The sequence below is a fragment of the Rhipicephalus sanguineus genome, chromosome 2, assembly GCF_013339695.2.
Source record: "Rhipicephalus sanguineus isolate Rsan-2018 chromosome 2, BIME_Rsan_1.4, whole genome shotgun sequence".
NCBI classification, from domain to species: domain Eukaryota; kingdom Metazoa; phylum Arthropoda; class Arachnida; order Ixodida; family Ixodidae; genus Rhipicephalus; species Rhipicephalus sanguineus.
Genome location: NC_051177.1, coordinates 89,865,506 through 89,889,786, shown reverse-complemented (window position 1 = coordinate 89,889,786; position 24,281 = coordinate 89,865,506). Strand labels below are relative to the sequence as shown.

The 24,281-nt window shown below is 49.5% G+C and overlaps 1 protein-coding gene across 5 annotated transcripts in view; it reads left to right on the top strand.

The window, feature by feature from the left end:
* The window catches only part of LOC119383346 (LIM/homeobox protein Lhx4), a 134,015-nt gene that overhangs the window by 70,064 nt on the left and 39,670 nt on the right, over nucleotides 1-24,281 (top strand). For all 5 annotated transcript variants that reach the window (XM_037651427.2, XM_037651425.2, XM_037651428.2 and 2 more), the window contains one exon: nucleotides 17,259-17,342. In XM_037651427.2, coding sequence (XP_037507355.1) covers nucleotides 17,327-17,342 — 16 coding nt within the window. In that variant the 5' untranslated portion in view covers nucleotides 17,259-17,326. The remainder of the gene's footprint in view (nucleotides 1-17,258; nucleotides 17,343-24,281) is intronic.

The window sequence follows — 24,281 nt, the reverse complement described above, 5'->3', positions numbered from 1 at the left end:
TAACCACTTCCGGGGCTATCCGCCTGCTGTTTGCGCGAGTGTTTACGTTAGCGAGCCCCCACACATAGGAACACCGACACCCTATCTCGACTCCAGCCGCGCCAACGGTGAATCACGACACCGACTCTCCGCGCAAGATTTGTAGCGAAGCTCGCTTGTTTCCACCTTGGCTGCGCGAGGTGCGTATATACGCCATGATTGTTGCTGCCGCGGCATCCAATCGCAGCAGCGGCGGCGCACGCGTGTCTGATCATCGATTCGCACCTATTCCGCAGCCCGATTTTCCAGGAAACCGCAAGGCAGCGCCTCGCAACAAAACTGCCGTGAGCCCAATCTTCGCCTTTTTCCAATCTTCTCCTTTTCATCTGCCTTCACTAAAATGTTCGCTTCACTTTTTATGCTTTTGTGTTTCACTTTGCCCGCCGAAGGCGCGTTCGAGTGCTGTTTGTCTGCCCGGTTATTTGTTGGTACATTGCTCCGTTCCGTATAATGTTCCGGGAAAAAAAGAAGCCGCAATCTGTTGACTCATTTCCTATCTGCCAGACGTTCTCTCGCGGTGCCGATACATGTATTTTTTGTTCATTCTCATCTTTCGCCTATATAGAATGGGAGAGGTGCGAGATATTGGTTGGGGGGAAGAGCAGGGGTCTGTGATAAAGAGACTTGGATATAACCTCGATAATATGAAATGCAAGTGGTATGAAGAGGCACGGCATTGAGAAGGGGAGAGGGTGCGGGTGTGCGAACGGGTGCCAAAGAGGGACGTTAGTGAAAGAGATAGCTTGCTTTTGTTCAGTAATGCATAAAGAAAAAGTAACGGAGAGAGAGAAAAAAAGAGAGACAGATTTCACACTGTACCCGCATAAGGCACATAAGAAAATAGAAAGCAGAGCTCCAAGAGCATTTCTTTCTCTTTCTCCTCCCTCTAAACTGCGGAGCCTGTAAAGCCGCGGCCTCGCACAGCGACGACGCACTTTCGAATTTACAATCGATACAAAATTGCCTCGGCGCTCACATACAGCCCGCAGCTAGATGCAACAATTGCCGGCCCCTGGGCCCGGCGGCGGCTTCGAACATTTCGTCGCTGCGCCGGCGGCGAGAAACCCCCCTCCCTCCCCGTGCAAGGCGAGCGAACGGGCGACGGCAACGGCGCCTCGAAATCTATAGCACCTGCCGATAAATCACGCCGGCGCGCGCTCGCGAGCGCGCCGGCAATTGCGCTCTATCGCCGTGCACCCTTCGGCCTTCCATTCCACTTCAATCTGCAATCACTGTCGGACCGCTGCTGCCTGCTGCGCTTTCTCTATTTTTTATTATTATTTTTTTTCGCAGAGCGCCGTGCGTTTTCGCTCGATCGCAGTCCGAGTGATGGGGCGGGGACTGAGAGGTTGCAGCGGCGATATAAGAAAGCGCGTGCGTATGTATATACATTGGAACAAATGAGACGAAAAAAAAAATGCTGGTGTGTGTATACGTGCGTGTGGCGAGAAATTTATAGGGGCGGTATATTCGGCGGAAAACAAGAGCGAGCCGAAACGATTGAGGGCAAAAAGTATTGCGGCGCGCGTGGAACGGGGATTGTGTATATACGTATAGGGTAGTACAAAGCGTGGCTTTATTGGTGGCAGTTGGCGTCACATTTCTACGCATCAGCTGGAAGCATAGGCCACCGCCGAACATCTGCGCGCTGTATGCAGGTGTCGCTTCAATAAGTGACTCGGCTCCGATGACTCGTATACGGCAATGAAATCTCGCCTTCCCTTGTTCCTCCTTTAGTTAAACTCAACTAAAATGAATAAAGTTATAGCTGCGGCAATGACAACGAAAGGCAGCCGACTTTACATGATCTATCTACGAAAAACTAACACCGGTGTCACACGGCCACTTTTGATCGCGATCAAGGCCGATCCTGATCAGATTTCTTGATAGCGATCAACAAGCTAGTCACTGCTACACGGTCCAGCCTAATCGAGATCGACTCTGGCGCAGACGTCAGCCAAATCGCGATCACGGAGCCGGATTGTGATGCGCAGATCGCGATCGTCTTCATCCCGATCGAGCCTGATCGCGATTAGAAGCGACCGTGCAGCAGCACCTGATCCGGATTGAGCGTAATCCGGATCGGTCCTGATCGCGATCAAAGGTGCCCGTGTGACACCGGTATTAGGCGTCTAGTTTCAGTGCACATTGCTGTCGCAGCGACAGTCGCCGGCACACTCACGAATGCATGTTCATGCGTATATGTATATGAAAAGCGGCAGCCCAATGCATGACTGCAGTGACTGCGGTTGGTACTTGTAGATCAATACAAACTGAAAAGGAAAAAGAATATTCAAATAGAGCTTCAATAAAGGGGAAAAGAGGATGAAAGGGCTTTCGCCTTGATGTCTCTTTGTACAAGGACATGAAGACACGGCAATTTTTGCTTGGTTGTCTATTGCAAACGAGTTAAATGATTGGCTCAGAGACACATGTATCCGCTAGCGAGTGAGCGTGGTCGCAGAGCTCTTGAGCTTGCGCGCCACGCGCGCTTGAGAGAATATGAAGATAGAGTAGCCCAACGTATATTGACCACGCGTGCAAGCTGCTTGGTGCTTCGTCTAGACGTGCCACCTCCACAATGAGCTCCGGCAGCGCTCGGTGCCCTGCCGTAGCAAATCACGGAGGCCATGGTCTAGACATCGCAGCAAAGTACACCTTCGTATCGAAGGGAGCATCGCGTGACCTTACGCAGTTATGGTAGTTAAGCGTTCCTCTCGCAACAACGCACGCTGCTCCTATCTCATTACCATTCTCATCAATCTACAATTCTCATTAGAAACACAAAACGCAGCGTCGTTAATTTCAGTTCTCCCTCCTACAAAGATAATCAAAGCGGGCTGCCAGATGAGAAAAAAAAATGCTTTATAACATTATTCCTCCTTTGCCATCGTATTGGTGCCACTTTTGACCGAAGAGCAAAAGAGTTTTGGAATAAATTGTTCCGCATCGTTTGTCAACAGTGAAATAAAGATGTACTTTTTTTCCGATCAAAGCTTTATTGTACAGTTGAGATAAATTTAACAAAAAATCTAATTTACGTTCGTTTACCTACAACCTTTTCGAGGAACGGAATCCAATCTACGACATCTATCTCCTATTTGCTCAAGCTGAAGGATTGATGAGATGTTTTATAATGCGATGGAAGGTGACACACCGGCCCCACACGCGATGCGTATTGTTCGAGGTGAACTTAGATAGACATTGGCGAGCCGCGCAGCAAATTAAAACGTCTCGCATGGCGCAACGTAAGCAAAAATCGGTAATTGCTTTCCGTGCGACGTCGAATAAACAGAGCCGATCATGCGTGAAATCGCCTGGTAGGAAGACCGATATTGAATGGACCAATTACTATTGAATGCTAAACGAAAATGCTCACGTATTTGTGCAAGTAAGACGGAAGCAAACGTAAATGATGACATATTTGCAGTTACAGAATAAAACTGCATGGCGTGACTCGAATGTCAATATCTATAATTCATGAATTACTCACAAACCTCTCCCTGATTTTTCCTTGTGAGTCTTCACTGTACAAACTGTACAAAGCTAATACTTCAGTTTGTGACGCATTCTTAAATCGTGTGGTAAATTCCCGTGTTAGCGAAAAATTTTCCCGGGAGATTGCGCACCTTGTCTGCGCCCGACCCCAGGGTCCCCTGTCGAATATTAACGAAGTTGTGTCCCTATATCAGACCTACTCTCCGCCAAATATATGGTCTAACTTCTTGGAATCGGTGGTACACAGTGACGTTTCTCGTGCTTTAAATATACGGCTGTTGAACTTATAACAAAGCTAAATCAATCCACACCTTTCCAGACATGTAGGCTATACATAGACGACATGTGGAACTCTTATTCTTGGTACAGTTTTTATAAATGGGGTACATTGTTGAAAACTAACAATTTAAGGGCACTTTTTGTGCGCGAGTTAACAGCGATGTGGATAGTATCCGTTCCTGCTATTTTTATATAGTTCTTTTAATTTTAGATAAGAAGTGTCATTTTGCTTTCAGAAGACTGAAATCTGAATAAAGTCTCCAGTTCACGCTGAGGAGGTGGCTGGCCATCGAAGCCTTGATGTCACCCGATAGACCAATGTAACGTATCCTCGAACGACTCAGCGATGCACTAGATGAAATTGACAATATTGGCATTCTCCCTTAGGACAATGTTAATATTGTTCTAAAGAAAGAGAGAAAGAAAGAAAGAAAGAAAGAAAGAAAGAAAGAAAGAAAGAAAGAAAGAAAGAAAGAAAGAAAGAAAGAAAGAAAGAAAGAAAGAAAGAAAGAAAGAAAGAAAGACAAAGAAGTGCAATGTATCCGTCGTGTTCAGGCTGCTATTTGGAAATCCTATGTGTGGCCTTACCATAGCGCTATCGTGATACGAATGAAATCACTTGCTAGGTGGGCTCTTCTCCGCGTTGGAAACTCATGCGGCGATATCACGTGCAGCTTCGCTGCAATATACGGACGATGCTGTGCGCCCTGCGTTTTGAAGACGCTTCACAATGCTCAAAATTGGGTGACCTTAGGCGTGTTCTATTTGGAAAACCGAGCGCGAACGACTCAACAAAAACACGCAGACCAATCCGCTCGATAGTGAAACTTCAGCACACGAGAATGGCACAGGGAAAAAGACAAGACACGACAAAGCACTAACTTCCAACAAATAGCTTTAATCGAAACAGAAGCTTGCATATGCAGCCTCCTAGCCCACGCATGCGCGTGGACTCACCGCAAGGTGCACAATCATAAAGAAGTCCGCACTTAGTCCCGTCTTGTCTATTTCCCTGTGTTATTTCCGTGCGATAGTGAAACTTCAGCACACGAGAATGGCACAGGGAAAAAGACAAGACACGACAAAGCACTAACTTCCAACAAATAGCTTTAATCGAAACAGAAGCTTGCATATGCAGCCTCCTAGCCCACGCATGCGCGTGGACTCACCGCAAGGTGCACAATCATAAAGAAGTCCGCACTTAGTCCCGTCTTGTCTATTTCCCTGTGTTATTTCCGTGCGATAGTGAAACTTCAGCACACGAGAATGGCACAGGGAAAAAGACAAGACACGACAAAGCACTAACTTCCAACAAATAGCTTTAATCGAAACAGAAGCTTGCATATGCAGCCTCCTAGCCCACGCATGCGCGTGGACTCACCGCAAGGTGCACAATCATAAAGAAGTCCGCACTTAGTCCCGTCTTGTCTATTTCCCTGTGTTATTTCCGTGCGCTGAAGTTTCATTATGGATCCTTAGCAACACGCCTAATTGCGTACCCTAACAATCAGGCAAAAGTTTCACTCCTGTTTATTATTTTTTTTGCCTGCTTTCTAGGTGCAATATTTCGCGAGATAAGAGAAACGTTGGCTATGAACGCACCGAGAATCTTCAAAAGTTGACAAAGCGGAGCCAAATAACAGTGAACGCTTAAAGTCACATGTATACCAGTGCACGACCCGATTTCGTGGTGTTAACCAAGCATAAAAACAAAAATTCTCAGACTCGAGTGCATCCACGAGGCTGTATACTCGCCCTGCATTAATATCACGCTTCGAGGCCTGCTGCAACTTAAAACTCGTGCGTTAATCCATCTTCGTGCGATGACCCTGTCCGGGGCGGCGCAGAATACGGGCCGGCCTTTGAGCGGACGTCTTCACAACCGGCGCATATCAAAGGCACTCGGTTCGCCCCAAGATGAAGCAGGAGACGATGAAGAAGGAGAGGAATAGGCTAACGGCAACCAGCTGCGAACAAGCCCATGAAAAGGGGTTATTTATCCGTCCCGTCGTGCCCCGTGCGCGGCCACCCCCTCCCAAGGATAAACCCCACGATTTTCTTTTTTTTTTTTTACACTTTTCTAAGTTCGCGCTTCTTCCGGCCCCGCGGCTTTTCGCAGCGCGCTGACGCGCGCCCGTCCCATCAACGCAAGGTTCCCCTCGCGACGCCCACGTCGCGGTTTGCGGTGATGAAGGAAGCGCGCGGACGGCGGACAGGCCCCGTTCGCGTCACCCCGAAATGGCCCGCCAACTCTCTCTCTCGATCGAGCCCTCCTTCTCCGCATAGTCGTGCGGCTTTGAACTACTTCGGCTGCCGCGGTTCCTTAACTCATCGTGGAGGGTCCTCCCGCGCGAGAACGAAACGCGCGCCTCCGCCGCTTCTTCTTTTGCTCGCGTCCGAGAAGTAGCGGCATGCCAGTGCAGAGCGACGCGGCCCATGGCTCTGGCTGGTGCGCACAAGTGGCCCGGTCTCCCACGAAGACAAGAGCGGGCCAGCTTTATTGCCGCCGCAGCCGTTGCTCTTGCGCCGCTGCCACCCTGATGCGTTTTCTACGCGGCGCAGTCAGCGTGGGCCACGAGGAACGAACAAAAAAAAAAAAAAGTATAGTACCGCTCTCTTTCTTAGTGGGGCCTGCCGCCACACTGGATCCCTACAGAGGCGGTCGTCATTAAGGAGCCACGAAGAAGAGTGGCGGCTCTCTTCGCAGGCGCCCATCGGCGCCGCGCTAACGTCGCCGGTCGGCTGAGGATCGCCCCATCCGTCGGAGCGTGCCGCCTTGCACGGTCGTCGTCGTCCATTGAGCCACGCGCAAACAAAGAAGGGCCAGTCTTTTTTTTTTTACAACACAAGGCGGGTGCAAAAAGGACACGCGGGTGGGGGAGGAAAAAAGCCATGAGCGCCTGCTGCTGTTCCTGCCGTCAGCAACAGCAGCAGCAGATACCGTCATCCAGAAAGAGCAGCAGGCCTCAGACTCCTAGTGGGCGCGATGCTTAACGAAGCATTCTGCGGGGAGGAAGAAGAAGCGTGAGGATGAGGAACGCTCGGTGTTGAGCTGGTGGCGCCGCACAATCGGCACCCTATTCCTCGGGCCACGCAAGCGACGCGTCGCGTCGTCCGCAAACGAGCTTGCCCTTGCCGCGAGCGCGCCGTTCTACGCGAAGAAGGGGAGGACGCGAAGATGGGGCAGTGGGAGGAAGCGGGGGGTGAATTGCGCCCTGCGTCCCGACCCTAACGACGAACAGTTCCGAGAGTGGTGTCGGCGCTAGGCGTGATGGCCCGGCAAGCGAGCGAGCGGACCATCGCGTGGCCATCATCATCGCTGTGGTAGAAGCGAGTGCGCGCGCGCGTGTGGCGAAGAGGCGCGCCGCTTTGCTGGAAGCCCAGGGTGGTGGAGGGCGGGGAATGAGCGTGGTCGGCCGCCACCGCTGCTCTGGTGCGAAATGCAGCGCTGATGATGCGCGCCCTGGCCTGCTGCCGGCAGAGACGCTTTCCCATTGATTTCCCGCAAGGCCTGCTGCAGCGGCTGGCAGCGGCGAATGTCCCAGGAAGCGCACGCAGAAGCACAGCGCTCACCCCGCGATGCCCGCCTTCCGTACCGCGTCATTTGAACAGCGGGAGCACTCGGCTGCAGGAACTGCCGCACACCATCCGTGCGACACGGGTGTCTCGGAATGGGAGGCAGCTGGGAGGAGGCAAGTGTAGGAGGGCGTGGACGTACGGTCGAGCTGGAAGGAAGAATGAAACGACGTCTTAGAGCGCGCACTGGTGCGCTAAGAATCGAGTGCCGGGACGCGTCCAGTGCCCGGATTCGCCATGTGTGTCGCTCTGGCTCACGACGCTACGTATATAGTGTATGTGCCGTATATACGTACGGGTGTGACTTCTCCCATATGTTCGTACGTGGCGCGCGTTCAACCATGCTACGGCTCATCCTAGCAGCAGCATTTTCCCGCGAGCTCCTTCGAAGAAGAGAAAGGAACGGCAGGGCCCGTCGGCAACACTCGTTTTTCGGGATGCGCCGAGCGTCGCTCACAATTGCAGGGAGGCCTTGCCGCTGGGGGAGGCGGTTGAGCGCATTACGATGACGACGAGACAACGGCGCGAGTGGAGAAGGCGCGGCGAACGTCAATTGCAGTTTCGGCTAAGAGGAAGCGATAAAAAAAGAAAGAAGAAAAAACGTTGTACGCGCCGGGCACCCGTTCCTGCAGAGCGGCTCTCTTTCTTCGATTGTGCGGGCTCGCAAAAGGAGCGCGGCGGGCCACGGCGGGGATCCTTCGACAATGGGGTTACGCGCAATCAGAGCACGGGGACTGTGAGCCGCCGCCGCTCTAAGCTTTCTTTTGACACGTCGCCCCCCCCCCCCCCCCCAATCTCTCTCTTATTGGTGTTGCTAGGCGTCTTGATTTTTTTTTTCCTTCTTGTTCGCTTTTGTTTTTTTCGAAATGACGGAGTTGTTTTTCCCGCGCTCGGCAGCGCGCGTCTTCGCTTCAACGCGCGCAGTCGGCTGCGCGTCCGAGCGATTCGCCAGATCACCGTGTTCTGTGAGCGCGGCAGTAGTTGTTGTTGTTCCCTCGCCCCGGCATCTCCTCTCGTGCTCCTTCCCTCGGGAAACGATGCAGAGCGTGTAGTGAAAGGAGCTCGCTTGTTCTCGGGAGCATCTGTTCTCGCCTGCGAATTGGGACGAGCGTATACGGAGTTCCGCTTGTCGTCGCGACCGGCTATGATTTCTTCTTGCGACGTGCGTGGTGTTGCGGCGCCGTCGTCGTGTGGCCCAACCTTACGGAATTCGCTCCATCTTTTCTGCATCGGTGTTTTTTTTTTTTTTTTTCGGTGGCAATTACACGGACGCGCGAACCGCGTTCGCGCCGTCGCCGTTGACGCCTGTGTCGCGCAGCCACGGTATCGACGCGCATGCGCGGCCCTCGCCTGGATGGGTGGGCATCCATCGAGAGAGAAACGAAAGTAAAGGGCAAGGAGGTTAACCAAGCACCTGATCGGTTGACTATACGGTACACCTGATGAGGGGGATAGCGGCAAGCTCGTGGTGGGCTTGACTGTAAATGAAGCTAGGTCAAGTGGTAAACCATCCCATTGCGCGCCATCATCGACTCTGCTATGGAGTCAGTGCAGCGTGGTGCATAAACGTGCACCTTTGTGAAGACACAGTCCTTTCGTTTTGGTGTTCTGTACGTCTTTTGAAAACTGAAGTAAAAAATCTAGCGATATCTTCAAAGCGGAAAACCTGTTTTTATTGTGCGGCAGCTCACGCACTTAAATATTTTCCTCTCAATTTTCGCAAACGATTGTCACAGGTAATGACCTCCTTTTGAACGCCTGATAATATGTTTAAACAATAGAAGTCATTCACGGTAAGACGCAGTGAAGAAGAGAGCGCGTGTACAACATTCGTGAATATAGACTTTGACGCTTCGCACGTCTTTCAAACAATACGCAGCTTTTTTTTTGCCTGTATAGAGAATGATTAGAAGGCGCTTGAACAAAGCCCAGAGACACGTACTGAAAGGAACGGAGAGGAGCTAGATATGGGAGGAAAGGAGAAAGACGAGGGAGTAGAACCGAGTTCAGGTGTACTCTGAGTACGGTAAAAGCTGACGTATTGTTTTACTGCCGCACGGCTGGTCATTCATTCCGAAGAGGACTTGAGATAGAGCACTGCACGGGCCCGGGCCGGCCCGAAAGCCCGGGCCCGGCCCGGCCCGCGGGCCGGGCCGGGCCGGGTAAGGGGTTCTTGGATCGGGCCCGGGCCGGGCTCGGGCCCTTTGTCTTCGGGCTCGGGTCGGGCTCGGGCCTGAGCCAGGCCCGTATTAGGCCCGGGTCTCATACGTATAGGTATAATTGCGTGTGTACGTTGCGTGGCTTTGTTTTTGTTGTTTTGTGGGGTTTAACTTCCCGAAGCGACCTAGGCTATTGGCCTCGAGGCCCACCACTGGAAACGCCGGCGCCACCGTCGGCGTGACGTACTTGGCAGGATCACGTGGTCTCCGCCGCCGCGTCGGCTGCTTGTGGCGCACTGCCGCGTGCTTTGAAAACGAGTTTCAAGTCCTACATGCGCTGCGGTCTGTTCAAATTCGGAAGTTTTCTCTCATTTTCTACTCAATTGAAACCATTTTAATAGAGTGGCTGCCTCCGAAGGCGACGAACATGCGGCTCTACCGCTCGGTGCCGCAGCGCCGCGCTTACGCAAAGGAGCCCAGTGTCAGCCTGCACTGGTAACCGCGGGACAAGAAACAGCGTGAAGCATGGGTTGTAAAGCTAAGAACCGGCAAGTAGCCATCCGCTACGAGTCTTGTGTGCAACAAACACTTCCGCGACGAAGACTTTGTTGCTGCGTCGGGCCTGCGATGTTCGGTGAGTAGCAGACAGCGCGCACTGAGACGATGGCTCGCGCGCGCTTCCCGCCGGCAAATGATGCTTATCTGCCACAGGATGGTAAAAGCGCTACATTTTACCACGTGCGATGCCATCTCAGAACCCTCCAATGCGACCTCTTGATCGTAGGCCCCGTGCTCAGCGTCCACAAAATCGGCTGCAGATGCACAAGTCATTGTTTAGATACGTTGAATTAAAAAACGCACAGGGTCCCTTATGCATTCGTTAAAGATGACTAGAAGGCGAAAGCCATCTTCTTCTTGTCAGTCGATGTGCTGATTCTCCCGCGTTACTCTATTTTCTTTCTTTTCCTAGGCGTCGCATGCTACTACATGCTCGGTCTCGTAGACTGGTTCTCCTTCCACCAGCAATCTCGAAGTGGTGAAGCTTTGGTCTATGAATTTGTTGATCACAGAGAGCGGCAAGTTCACTGGAATGCAAACGGAACGATAATAAGGAGCATTAAAAAAAGGCGTCGCGTTTGCTCACGTTTTGTGTGAGCACCAAACGAAACGAATGCGCTGAATAAAGAAACAGAAGCAGCGGCATTTGCCCGCTGAGAAGACCGATCAATACGCAGTGCGAGACAACTTGTCAAATGACATTGAAACGTACCCGAATTTAGACCGAAAAAGAAAAAAAGAAACACTGAATCGTCGGGACGGCAGATCACAAAGTTGTCATGCGCACCGAAGCCGCAGTTGTAAGGAAATTGTTTTTGAACTGCTCTGATAGCGTCCGCGCAACAGTAGTTGTCTGTTTACTCACAAATTCTCATGTTTTGCGGCCTAAAGTTCGCAGCGCGGTGCCAAAACGCGCTCGTAGCAAAAGCGAAACCAGCAGTACGAACATACATGCAGACGCTCATACATGTAGAGGCACCGTCAGTCGTCGCGAACCCGTGCGATCGCTGGCTTGAGGCTTCTTTCTGTTATGCTCCGTTTGGTTATACAGGCAGTCTACTCTAACGAGATATTTCACATAGTTTGCACTCAGCGAGTGACTACCTTTCACGTAAGAAGCCGGTTCAGCGGTCTCCAACGCGGTGACAGAAGCGGGTGCTCGGTTTTCTGCAAAGAGACAGCGACTGCAGACTACCTTGTGCTTTCAGTTCGTAGAAAATGATTATCTTGACAGTAAGGAACACAGTTCATTTCGAAAGTACTTACAGAAATGCCCTGGAGGGCTCCCGCGAGGTGTTTTTGTAGAGCGCCGACAGCAAAACCTATGGGGAGCGCGCCGGCGGCATCCTGCCTAGCACGCAATCGAGGCGCGTCCGATAGAGGGCGACTCCGTAACTCCTCGAGGCCAATATGAGACGCCGTCGTTGAGGGCACCGGGTAATTTAACTTTCAGCCCTGAAATTTTTTTAACGGGTAGATAATTTTTTTCTTGTTGAGATTGCTTTTTTATTACCTCAAGATCACGAAAATAATCTTTCCTGAGCATCCCATCAGTGTATGAGAAAAATAGCGCCATGTCCTATATATAGGACACCAGGGCTTAGTGGTTGTGAAAGGAAATATGGGGATATTTCGATATTGCTATTTATTTTACTCTCTTTACATCTAAACTGGTTGTGAAGCTAGCATGCCAGCAACCATATATTAGTTACTGCGTTTCAAAGGTCCAAAAGCAAGTTTTTGCACTCGTGACACAATGCTCTTCAATGCACTTGAATGGCCATTATCTAATTATTGGATGCCTTGTAAGATCTAACATCATAATAGGTTGCCGAATCCTCGTTTGGTGTGCCGCAGTTATTGTCGCCCGTGCCTGCATGGGCAAGCAGATGGAACTGCACTTCATCCTCGTTATCTTCAAGCCCTCTCATGCATCATTCATACACTGCAGCAAATGTATTCACATCAGTTATGTACAATCTCGCCGTTCGGACCCCCTTGCAAATTAGCAAGAAATGCAGGCGTATTTCCCAAGGAGAATAACAAGAAATTGGAAGCAGACACAAGCGCTACGGCTCCGGGTCATCATGCAATGCTTTCAAAGATCTCACATCCACTAAGCCCTGGTGTCCTATATTTAGGACATGAAGATTTTTCGTTGCAGCGGCCTAAGCGGAAATGTTAGGGAAATCCCCCTTTGTAAATAAGCCGTCAAATACTTTAGAAACAACAGAGAAAATTACGATAGCTACAGAAAAAATTGTTATTCAGTAAAATGTCATCAAATATTTGGTTGCGGCGTTTGTCGTCTTTTTCACCTTCCGCCGTCTTGTTTTCAACATTGCAGACTTCCGAGGAAGACGATAATGGAAAATATACTCACTATGTTTGCACAGGTGCATTGGGAATGCCACAAACACATTTCTGAATTTTTTAGTAATTTATGTCACAATTTATAGCAATTTTTCTTCGTGTCCTTTTTATAGGACGCCAGGGCCGAAAGGGTTAAACCACCTGGAGTGCATTGGCGTGCATAGAAATTGCACAGTACAAGACGTCTACAATTTTGCTCCATCGGTATGCTACATGGGATTTCAAAAACGCCTAATATAAGTTTCCGCCATTATAGTGAGTGAAAGACGTTCTTGGGTACCGTGTAAGGAAAAGAACGGTAAACTGCCTAGATTACTGTGTATAAGATGTGCGCGTTGGTATCTAGGGAAACATTTCGAGTATGCAGCTACGCTCGCATGCCCGTAGACTGGCCAAGGCGACTTGCGAGTCATTAATATCTCAGGAGCTGTTTTTCGTGCATTTTAAGTGCAAGATGCGGAGCGACTCTTATCCCAGGGCAAACGCCGTTGTTGATTCTCCCATTACTAGTGGTGATGCGCCAGACCATAGAGACACTCGTTTCCCCGAGTGGCGGTGACGGGGGCGGTGACTCGGGGAAGAAGGGTGGGACAAAGAACCTTATTGTTTTGAACACGAAAACGTATAGTGTAGGTTGGGTGCAGTTGCCTGCCGAGGAGTCAACACGACAGCTTTAATTTATGTAACGCTGCCCAGCCTGGCGTATTCCTCCCAGAAGCAGATAGAGCACGTTTTTTTCCCCATTGCATAGTGCAATAGATGAGGTTTGCAGGAGACTTGCTACTTTTACTCAACAGCCCTAGCTCGTATGCAGTTGATGTAGACTCAATTTAAAAATGTCTGCCATGCTTTTTTCTCCACTTTATGCAGGTATTATATTTTGTAGTTGTTCTTTGAAATGCAAAAATGAGATTGCGTGGTTAGCACTGCGTGCGTACATGAAAGAGCCAGCTATGACTCCAATTATATTTTATATTGCCCTGCAATCATTTCGCAAAAGTGTTACGCGCGTAATTCACCGAAAGTATACACAGTACCGGTGAAAGTTGTGACACTGAAAGAAGTTCCTAAAACAATCTAGAAAATATCTTGTGTGCGGCAGGTATCTTCACAATAACCGAAGGCTGGACAGTGCCTCCTTTATGCTCAAGGCATAACTAGCTGAAACGGGCCGGGCCGGGCCGGGCCGGGCCCAAAACCTTTCGGGCCCGGGCCGGGTACGGGCCACATTTAGGAACACCGGGCCGGGCTCGGGCGGGCCGGAGCATGGTGTTTTCGGGCCGGGCCGGGCCCGGGCCGGAAAAATCGGCCCGTGCAGTGCTCTAACTTGAGATCGCAGCAGTACTCTTTTGACTTTCCAAAGCTGCTACTGCTCCTGCTGAATGCAAGGCTGTGGTCACAAGATTTTTCTCACAGGGAGAGGTGTTCTATTTAGCGGGCTAATGAGTGTCGCACAGGGCACCTCGTGATCTTCTGAAGAAGGGGCATTCAGTGAGTGGCATAAGGGGTATTGCATGGTTCCTTCTCAAACGCACGCGTTTCAATATCGGCCCATTAGTGCGGGCTATTTTTTTTTTAGAAGCACAAAGCGACGGGAAGTCAATTTTGAGCACATTATCCTCAGATTCCACCCTCCCTCCCCCGCACACACACGCACATATGCAAAATGAAGATGCGTGGATATACAGCTTTTCCGTCTTTTCACAGGCGAATCCATTAGGCAGGCACGTCGCCTAGCTTTGAAAATTGGTGCATTCGGAAAAACACAATGGCTCTCACTCTGCCTTTACATTTTCTAATTTTTTTTGCAGCTTTCATATCATTTTTATGGCATAACGTAATACGGGGCAGCTAAAAGCTTTCAATTTTCGGAAACGAAGTCTTTGGTCGGCCTACTCGACAATCAAGGCAGAAAAGAGCGGATCGCTCTCACTGCGTGTAAGTGATAGCGACTGTTCCGGCTGAAAATAATCAGGCCCACATTGTGCGAACAGTGCTGCGAAAAGACGAGCGTCATTCTGGATGAGAAAAAAAAAACGTAAAGGAGCATACCCAATAGAGAGAGGAAGCGTACGCCGCATGGCAGCCGCCTTCGGTTCGCCGCAATAAAACGCCACATAACGAATCTCCTTTGTCGAGTTCGTGAATCGCGATGCTTTTCGCTCGCTCCTCCCTTCTGTCTGGGACGGTCGCGAAGGGGCGCTGTACGGGAACGGAGTGGCAGCTCGCGGTTTACGCGATGGGGCCTAGCACCGCGTTAACGTGATGCTTGTTGATATACCTGTATACCCATGGCGTTGTACTCCAGCAGTTATCCTAACAATCAAGGTTATAATATTGTGAATAATTTAATAGGACAGTCACTGAAACGGTATCAAACTGTGGTGAATGATGAGAAGCGAAGAAAATAAATCTGTAAGTCTACTGCATGTAAGCATTGGATAAAAATGCTAACGTAGCGAAGGAAACAAAAAGATGGCGGTAAACTGGAGGAAGCATATGGCAGTTAACGCTATTGCCTCCCACACACCCCAACCTCCCATCGCTCAATATCGCACACGCCGTCACGGATGCACGGGCAAACAACAGACAGCTACACGTACCAGACAGATACCAGACTGCTACCGTACATGTTATACATTCTTGTGATTCCTGCGATCTTGCGGGAGTCCGTGTTTTAAAGAAAAGCGCATTACGCCTACTTTTCTCTCGAAGTGGAGTTAAACCTCGTCGGCGGGGCTATAACAGAGCAACAGAGCAGTATTTTTAGCCCACAGTTTCCGCACAGGGCAGCGGTGCCCCGATTTTCGGCACACCGCTACTGCCTCGACGCCGCTCCAGTGGCTCGCGAAGCTCCCGAACCGAGCTCTCTTTCCCGTCCGCGCCCGGCCAAATTGCGGGCGATCAAGGGAGAATATCTTCGTTTGGATTCCCGTTTGTATAAATATTCCGGGAAACGAGCGGGTCGGGTTCGCCGTGCGACTGTCCTTTCCCCTTTTTTCCCTCGCCCTTTTACGGTCGCTTTCAGCGAGCCGCTCGCTCGTCGCGCCTTCGCTCGAGGGCGCAACGCGCGGCGAAGCTCGGCGGCGCGATTTCTCAAAGCGGCACGCGCGCCGCTGCGCGTACAACGTTCGGCTCCACAAGTTGCGCGCAGTGCAATGACTGCTAGACCTACCTTCGGAATGCCACAACAATTCCGCAATTGTTGAACCTTTCCGTGAATCACACGCATTCGAGTCATCACCATGTATCCATATGTTATTTTTTTCAGCGCTTAGGTGGGGGGCTAAGAGGTGAGCTTGTCCCAAACACCGTTGCTATCTAATTCATCTCGATTTGCAATGGGAAAGCTGAATGTAGCGTACGGACGGGTGCGAAAAAAATAAATGAGGTGTTGAATTTTGTTGCATGGGAGAGCAGAGTCGCTTATATTTTTATACAGTTGTATTTACTTACGCCAGCTCGAAAAGAGGTGGTAAGTGGGTTTTAGAGCAGAAGGCGGTTCAATGAACTTCATCTGCGCAGCTATACGCCAGGAAATTCTCAAATATATCCTCCTTCTTCTTTTCTTAAGTTTCACGTTTGCGAGTTTAGCGCAAACCGGAATATCGTATATACATTGATGCTAGCGACATAGCTTTCATTCTGATACCATGTAATCTGAGCCTGCAAACGCCTCAAGACGGTGCAATGAATATTACACGCATTCCCATCGAAAATAATGTTACGGAATGACGACCACACGCCTGTTTTTCTCCAGCTTTATTTTTCAGTTTTATTAAACCATTGTCGATACCACTATTTGTTCTGTACGTGTCAGCGCTCTCACACACGACTTGAGAGAGAGAACCGATGATGCACAGTTGCCTTTAAAGCATCTCTTTATACAGAATGAACCGCCACTAACTTCGGGAAGCATCGAGTGGGAGGAATATGATGCAGGAGTCACATAACTTCGTTATAAGAGCAAATGAATATGGCAAGTTGTAGCATCGATAACTTAGCATGCTTAAACAGGTTGGCAAAGCAATATTTATTTGAGCAAGGGGCTTGGAATGGAGGGATAGCGTACCGTGCATGGAATGGTATAGCACCTTCCCCGCGCCTTGCACCTTGCAGAAAGAAAAATGAAAAAAAAAAACAAAAAACGACGACGTGCGATGCGTGCGAGTTGCCGCAGTAGCAGCGCGGCGTTAGTGTTCCGGGCCGCAATTTTCCGTCGTTTAGGCTTATACCTTGTTAAATCGTCACGAGAGACCTTTCTTGTGTGCCGAATACGTTGCTGGTGCCGTTGCATGCACTTTTCAGCATGCAGTCAATGTTCCATAGCGCGCATTCAAATGAGCCAATTTGTTATAGACGTCATGGGGAGTTTAATACTTACAGTGAGAGGGAATTTCGCACAAACAAATAAAAATAGACCGAAGCTCTCTCTAAGTTGATTATTGCGGTGGACTAAGTGGTCGACTATTTTATATCAGCTATATATATATATATATATATATATATATATATATATATATATATATATATATATATATATATATATGGCGCAGATACTGACAGCACTGTACTGTATACATACTGTATAAACAGAATTTTAAAAAAATACTCGCGTTTCACCTCTAAACCGAAACCATGCTGGTATCAACTATGGACCTGGCATGCGATTATATCCCATGGTCATATTCTGTTTTGGCGCAGATATATCTGCATGAACATGCTTTTTGCCACTCGATATCTCACTGCGGCCCCTCTTATTTCGTCTATTTGCAGGTACATCGAGTCATATATCCGCAGTCCTGTGGAGAGAAGCGCGGGCTGCGGCCCGAACAAACAGCGCCATGCTTTTCGGCGCAGGTGAGCCTCGCAGTCTGAACGTTATACTTCATCGTTTTCATTCCTTATCTATTCACCTAATCTAATTCTCTGCAGTAAAATATTTCGTATTCGTTTGTTTATCAATTACCCGCCTCGTTGAACGAATGTGTGTTCGTGCTTCCCTCCCTCCCTGTCCCATTCCTCTCTTTCTTACTTTTCTCTCTCCCCTTACCCCTTCCCCAGTGCAGGGTAGCCAACCAGATATGTTTCTGGTTAACCTCCCTGCCTTTCCGCAGTACATTTCTCTCTCTCTCTCTCTCTTTCTCTCTCTACATTCCCCTTTCCCGCATTCTTTTTCTTGAAATGAAAACAGAACGAGAAAGCTTATTCACTTAGAATGGTGACAGGAACTTATTTTTACAGAATACTATGAATTTGAAAAATATTGTAAAATGAGGAGTAGCATTACAGGTCTGTAAAATATAACGAGAGTAGTCAGGTAAGTCAGCAAGTGAGGTCCGCCCATAGCGCTATAGAAATACACACACGCACGCACGCACAAACACACACACGCACGCGCGCACAAACGCACACACACACACATACGCGCGCGCGCGTACATGCAGTGACATGTGTGCATTGCATGTCACTGTTCGTCGTGATTGACGGTTAGCTTCGCCCCACAAGGCCTCTTAGTGTGGGAAAGCCACCTTTGCAAAACGCAGTAAGCAAAACGCATTTTCGAATGGGCAATTAGGTGCGATGACATGGCGGGTGCATGGCAAGCATCGCATGACTAAAGTAGGCGGAGAAGACTTGCGCATGCGCATTAAACAGTCATTTTTACACTCATCAAACACAATTAAACACTCACTTCCGGAACTGTATTTTTACTGCCTTCAGCGATTCCTCTATCCGCAAATATATGCGGATAAAGAAATAAAGAAGAAATATATGCGCGCATCGCAAATATTTGTGACATTTGAGTTCTTGCAGTGATTTTGAGTCTCCTTGTGCTTTTTGGTGTTATTTTCCCTGCTAGGATGAGCAGAGGGAGACAATAAACACACTAATCTCTTATTTAAGGTCATGTCGATAAAAAAAAAAAAAACAACAACATAACTATTAGGTGTAAGAGCTTCTATTACTAAGAACATATGGATCGGTGTTCTTTCTTTTATATTTTCGACCAAGAAAGAAGGTGTGATGCAAACTTTTTTTTTTCTTTTTGCTCGGCCTTTGAGTGCAGTTAACGCACGGCAGTCGAGTGACGAATAATAAATAACGAAGCTGATGATGTATAGGAATGCTAGTACAGAAATGCCCAGAATTTATTCCCGGGTGAATGATCTTCACCTTTGAAGAAGCACTTCAAAGCGCATCTCAATGTTTTAATACACTCAATACAATGTGACGTCACTTTCAATCTTGTCAGTTGACACGCTCGTCTCTCTCCGTCTCGAGTGCAGACTTCGCATCAACGAAGGCGCGTTTCCGGCATAAGAACGCCACCACCAACTGGCATTAATAAGTCTTCGTGACACGTCGTGTGTATTCGCCGTAGGAGCTCATATCGAAGAAAGACTCTCTAAGGCTCCGTACAAAGTAATATCGGGTGGTCAAGACCGGGACCCTTTTCGCCGCTATCGCCGTAGTTCCAATCAGCTTGGCAGACGGGACATGCCCCCGAGGCCTCGAAGATGTCCCTTTGCCAGGAAAAGGAACAAACCGTTGGCTTCAATGCAGTGAGCCGCACACGGACCTCTTTTACGGGACAGGATGCCTTGTCACGGTGCCCTTCCATTTCCTTTCCCGTCATCTCGCCAGAGGGCGTCTCCCCTGCCTTAGAGCCGGCAAAAACGGAGGTGGGGGGGGGGGAGGGCGAGCTGACGACTCAATCCGGTGACGAGGGAGAAATGAAAAGCCTGAACGCGAAATCATAGTTTGATTGCCGATTACGGTTTATATATATATATATATATATATATATATATATATATATATATATATATATATATATATATATATGTCTTCCTACAGGTTCCCAGAAGAACAAAATATGAGACACGTACTTGCTGCCTTCTGACGCAATCAGTCTTTGAAGCGGCGCTGCAAACTCCTCCAAATCATCCCGTATTTTTTTTTTTTCCATCAAGGGGTGGGTGGTCACTACAGCTTGCCTCTTTTGCCGGCCGCCTTCTTAGTTCTTTTTTTGTTTTCTTTTTTTCGCCCGCTACGATGAGGAAACTAGAACTGGACGCTTGGAAGATGGGGCTTGGGTCGGAAGGCGGGTTGGGGTATTGGGGGGGGGGGTGGAAACGCTCGGTCTACTCCTGAAGGGAAGGGTGGCCGGCAGTTCGCTGGAGCGCCTGAGGGACGCACAAATCTCATTTCCTGTCTAGCGGCAGCGAAATTTCCGCCTCGCCCGCTGCATTCAGCTTGTTCATTGCCTCCCTTTTCTTTTTTCTATCTACCATCTTTTTTTTTTCTGTTCATTGATCGCGTGCATCCGGCCCCCGCTGACAGGACACCGGCCGTCTCTCTCGGCATCCACTGGCCCCATGCTCGTTTTCGCACCCTTTTTCTATAGACCCTCGAATACCCCTTTCATTTTCCCATAATACGAACTCTGAAAAGTTGCGCGAAAAGTAATCGCGTACGAGAGGGAGCAAAAAAAGTTTGAAAGGAATAAATGTATACAACAACAGAGACAGCAGGATACAAAAAATACATGATTAGCTAGAACACGCAGCACAGCGAAGACGAGGATGAGAGGAGAGCGAAATAAAAATCGGGAAAAGCGACTTCCGCATGCATTGTCCGCTCGTGATGTCCGCTCGGTCGTTACCGGACATTGGAGAAACACAGGCGGGGACTGGCCATCATATTTCGTATACGAAGGCGGCGCTCTGAGTCGAGGGCTCGTGTATGTGTATGTGAAAAGCAAAGACGGGCTGGCACAAGCAAGAAGCTGCAGGAATCCAGCACGAATTTCCTCGAGGGCCGCCTCCGCTTCCCGTCGTCATTTTTTTTTCCTTTCCCGAAATGCTCGGGATAGCATTTTGGTCCGCGCGGTGTCAGTTGAATTTGGGCTCGCATTTGTTCCGCCGGCAATATTTTCTGACAGCCGCAGCACCCTCGGAGCTTTTTCCCTGGCGATGCGCGGCAGTCCTGTAGATGCTGGCGGAAGCGAGCGGCGACGCTATTGAGGGATATAAAGGAGAAAGGGAGAAAAGGGAGCCAAGGGAGGACAAGAATCGGGAAAGAGGAAGGAAGCGACTGCTTTTTCAGTTCCCTTTCTCCCTCTCGCCATCAACAAACGAGCGTGCAGCGTGAATGGCTCAAAATCGCCGCTGCTCGCTTGTTCGGAAGAGCGGCATCCACGAAGGCTTCCTTGGCCAAGCGGCCTTTTCGCTGTATCCCGCCGCCGTTCGTTGGGCCGTTCTCCGAGAGCCACTGGAGTGATGTGGAGAGTTGCCCCCTCCCCTCTTCAGGGAATTTTCTTTTTTTTTTTTTTGAGAGCCCTGGCTTCATCTTCATGGTCTCCGTCTCGCGAATGTCTTCTTTCTCTTCATCTGTCAGTGATGCGAATGGCGGTTGTTGTCAGCAGAAAAATCGGGCATTGCCACACACAGACTGCCGGGAAAAAGCGGGAGTGAGCGGCAGCTCTCCGGTCTTGTTTGCCGCCAACCTTTAGTCGAGCGTTTTCGCCATCATCTTCTTGTTGTTCGCGTCATATGTTATCGTTTAATGCCGGCCGCTATGGGCTTCCGGACGTCTGTTCCACTAACACCGGGACATGTCCGGCCGTCGCCCTCGGACCGAAACGAATGCGAACCGTTGAATGCCTCGTGTGAGTCCTTTTAATGTTTGTCCCTCCTCCTGACATTCTTTTGGTCTTTCGGGAGCTTCGGCGCGACGTTGCTGCCTCTCAGACCCACGTACGTTTTGTTCGCTCTTGTGTTGGAAGTTAAATTAGACTCCCGCGTCGGCATGTTCCCGAAGCGTTCGTGACAGCCCCTCCGCGGTTCGCATGCGCGCGTAAGCCGGCATGACCAGGTGTATACGCATCGTTCTTGCGTTTCCTCTCCCTCTAGCGCTCTCTCGCTCCACCTAGGTCTTTTCTTCATTCGGCTGTCCACGACCAACTGAACAATACAGGAAAGTCTTGCGGACACCTCGGGCTGTCAGTATCCGTGCTGCCTAATTGTGAATAGGAAAAATAAGAGAGAAAGACTTATGCCCGAATACTCAACGAAGGGAAGACTTTCTTGTTGCGTTACTTAAAAAAAAAAAATTCTTCTCTCACACTTTGAACGCACTCAGTGCGACATATGCGCACATTGCAGGCGAGCCGACGCAGAGACGACAGTTGCTGTCACGGCTGGTTACGCGTGGACGAAATGCCTCGAGTGCTTCCTTAACAGGACGCGCGGTCATGCATTGTTAGGCAGAGACAGCATTCTTATGCTCGTTCGCAAGGGGAGGTGTTTTCGAGTGTCGCGCCGATTTAGAACCCTCAAAGTAACAGTTCCTCTTCGCTCCACCTTTTCGTATTTTGTCACTGGCTGCGCCAACAGGACAACTGCTGAGCTGACTGCTATACACTGTTGCGAATGTAATAAGGAAGAAGCGTCCAAATTCCGTGCGCCTCGTATTCGATCCTCACGCCTCATTCTCTGCATCTGCAAGCGGGTGTCACCTCTGCTTGTCCGCGAGGTCTTGTCACGTTTTTTTAAAATTATTGTTACGTTTATTTATTTATTTATTTATTTATTTATTTATTTATTTATTTATTTATTTATTTATTTATTTATTTATTTTTGTGATTGCGTCGTTTGCAGTTCCTGGTGTTTAAACTCTTTTGGCCTAAACCTTTTTCTTGTCGTACACAGAAGTTGACATATTTCTCACCTTTAAAATGTGTGTTTTCTAAGCTGGCGTCCATTGTTTGCAGTGGCTGCGACAAGAGGCGTTGCAGACACTATGGAGTAAAATATTCACAGAATTTCAAGCTTTGTAAGCTTGCGAAACATCCTTGGCAATTGCGAGGCTTGTTCATGTTCAGCTGTATTTGCTCGACTGCCATCTGACTTGTACTGTGGTATATGGCATGTCTGACATGCCCAGAACGCAAGTAATCTATGTAAAAGCAGTGGTTTTTACGCTTTTTAAGTTGAAAATGAATCAGTTTCCTCGTTTTCAAAACACACTTCTCAAGTCAGTGACCAGGCTGGAATTGCAAGAACTCTCTGTAGAAGCGCGGGGCCTCGAATATTAAGCGCAGTATAAATAGGGCGTGCTGCAATTTTCACTGGGTAAAAATTTCATAGTGATTCTTAAATTTTTCTCTTTGTGAGTCGTGTAGCTATATTGTAATTGAATATTGTTGCTATCTCTCATTTCTAGCTGTTGTAGTAACACGGCTTTACAATATCAAGCAGGAAAGGGTATAGTAGTTTACAGTCGCTGCTGTTTGCTTCTTGTTTATAGCGGACCTACTTTTCGAAAGTAATGTAAATTTTTACTATAGAGAGACAGGGGGAGAGAGAGAAAAAAAGTGCATCATATAAATGAGGCTGTTTGCTGGCCGAAAGGAGAGAGGTCAGCCTAAGCCAAACCGGCTTCATACTGGGCGTATCAGTATGAACGAGACGGCAAGAGGAGAACGACAGGAAAGAGATGAAGTGACGATGATGACGTTTACAAGAAAAAGAAAACTAACTTATACTGTTAAAACTGGGCTGCTACAACAAAAGTGGAGGGGGGTACGACTGTGACAATGTTCAACGGCACGCCACGACATTCATGTTACTAAGGCGAGTCTAATATGTTGTCCAGCTGGAATTAATTCAGCTCATACCTATAAACCCGCCATCTAAAGTTAAAGAAACCTGCGCAGGGTAGTTCATCGGTTATTCTAAACTGGTTAACGTCCCTCTGCCTTTTCTCTCTCTCTCCTGTTTTCCTTCCTACGGAGGTATACGCACCGTAATTTCTTCATCTATGGCGGCATCGTGCGAATGAGCTCACGACGACAGCCGTTCGTGACGGGCCGCCATGACGCGAGCCGAACAGCGGCCTTAATGGCATATGTGAATGCGAGGAAGGTGCCACCAGGACCCATGGCTTGGAGCGTGGCCCCCCACCCCCAAGTCCTCACAGTGGCTTCGATGCCCGCCCCGCCTGCGAACGTCGTCGTCGTCGCCGCCTCCGGTTTCGCTGTCGTAATACCACGGGGTTCCCAAAACACCGCCGTCAGCTGGCGCCCCACTTAGCGCTCGTCGCACTGCCCTCCCATGCCAGCGGGATCCACTCAATTTCCTCTCGGGGGCGCAACTAATAGCGGCTTCTCTCTCCCCTTCCCGCTCTTCCTTCAGTGCGCGCAATTCTCACTTCTCCCATCGCGGCGGCAGGCATCCTGCGCCGCGAAACGGCTCGCGTTATACACGTAGCACGAAACGCCGGAGCCTTTCCTTAATGCTGCCTCTCACTATACGCTCCCATTTAATGCGCTCACCGCGAATGAGTCACGCAAGAGCCCGCCAGAAGTGCCGGACTTATACACACACACACACACACTCTGCGGCGCGGCTGCTTACACGATCCGCCCGCAGGCAGCTCTCCCTCTCTCGCCGCGCGCATTTTCCCGTCGGGCAGCCTTTCTTCGCGGGAAAAAGGCCCGCCGCTGTAATCGACCAGGCCTGCCCCGATAATGGGCTGCGAAGATAGTTGGGGTTGACGGAGTCGGTACACCTAAGAGCATCATCCGGCGCGTTCCGTGGCGCCAATCTGCTTGCCGGGCCACCGCTGCATTAGGCCTTCCTCCTCTTGGAACGTCTCTTTCCTGCCATCCATCGAGCAGCTCCCTTTCGGCCGCATGTATACCGCGGCACTCTCGCCGTCTTCCTTATTTCGATCCCAGAGGGAGCGCGCGTGTGGTGTTTCCGAGGCAATCTTGTTCGGTCTCCCGCTGAT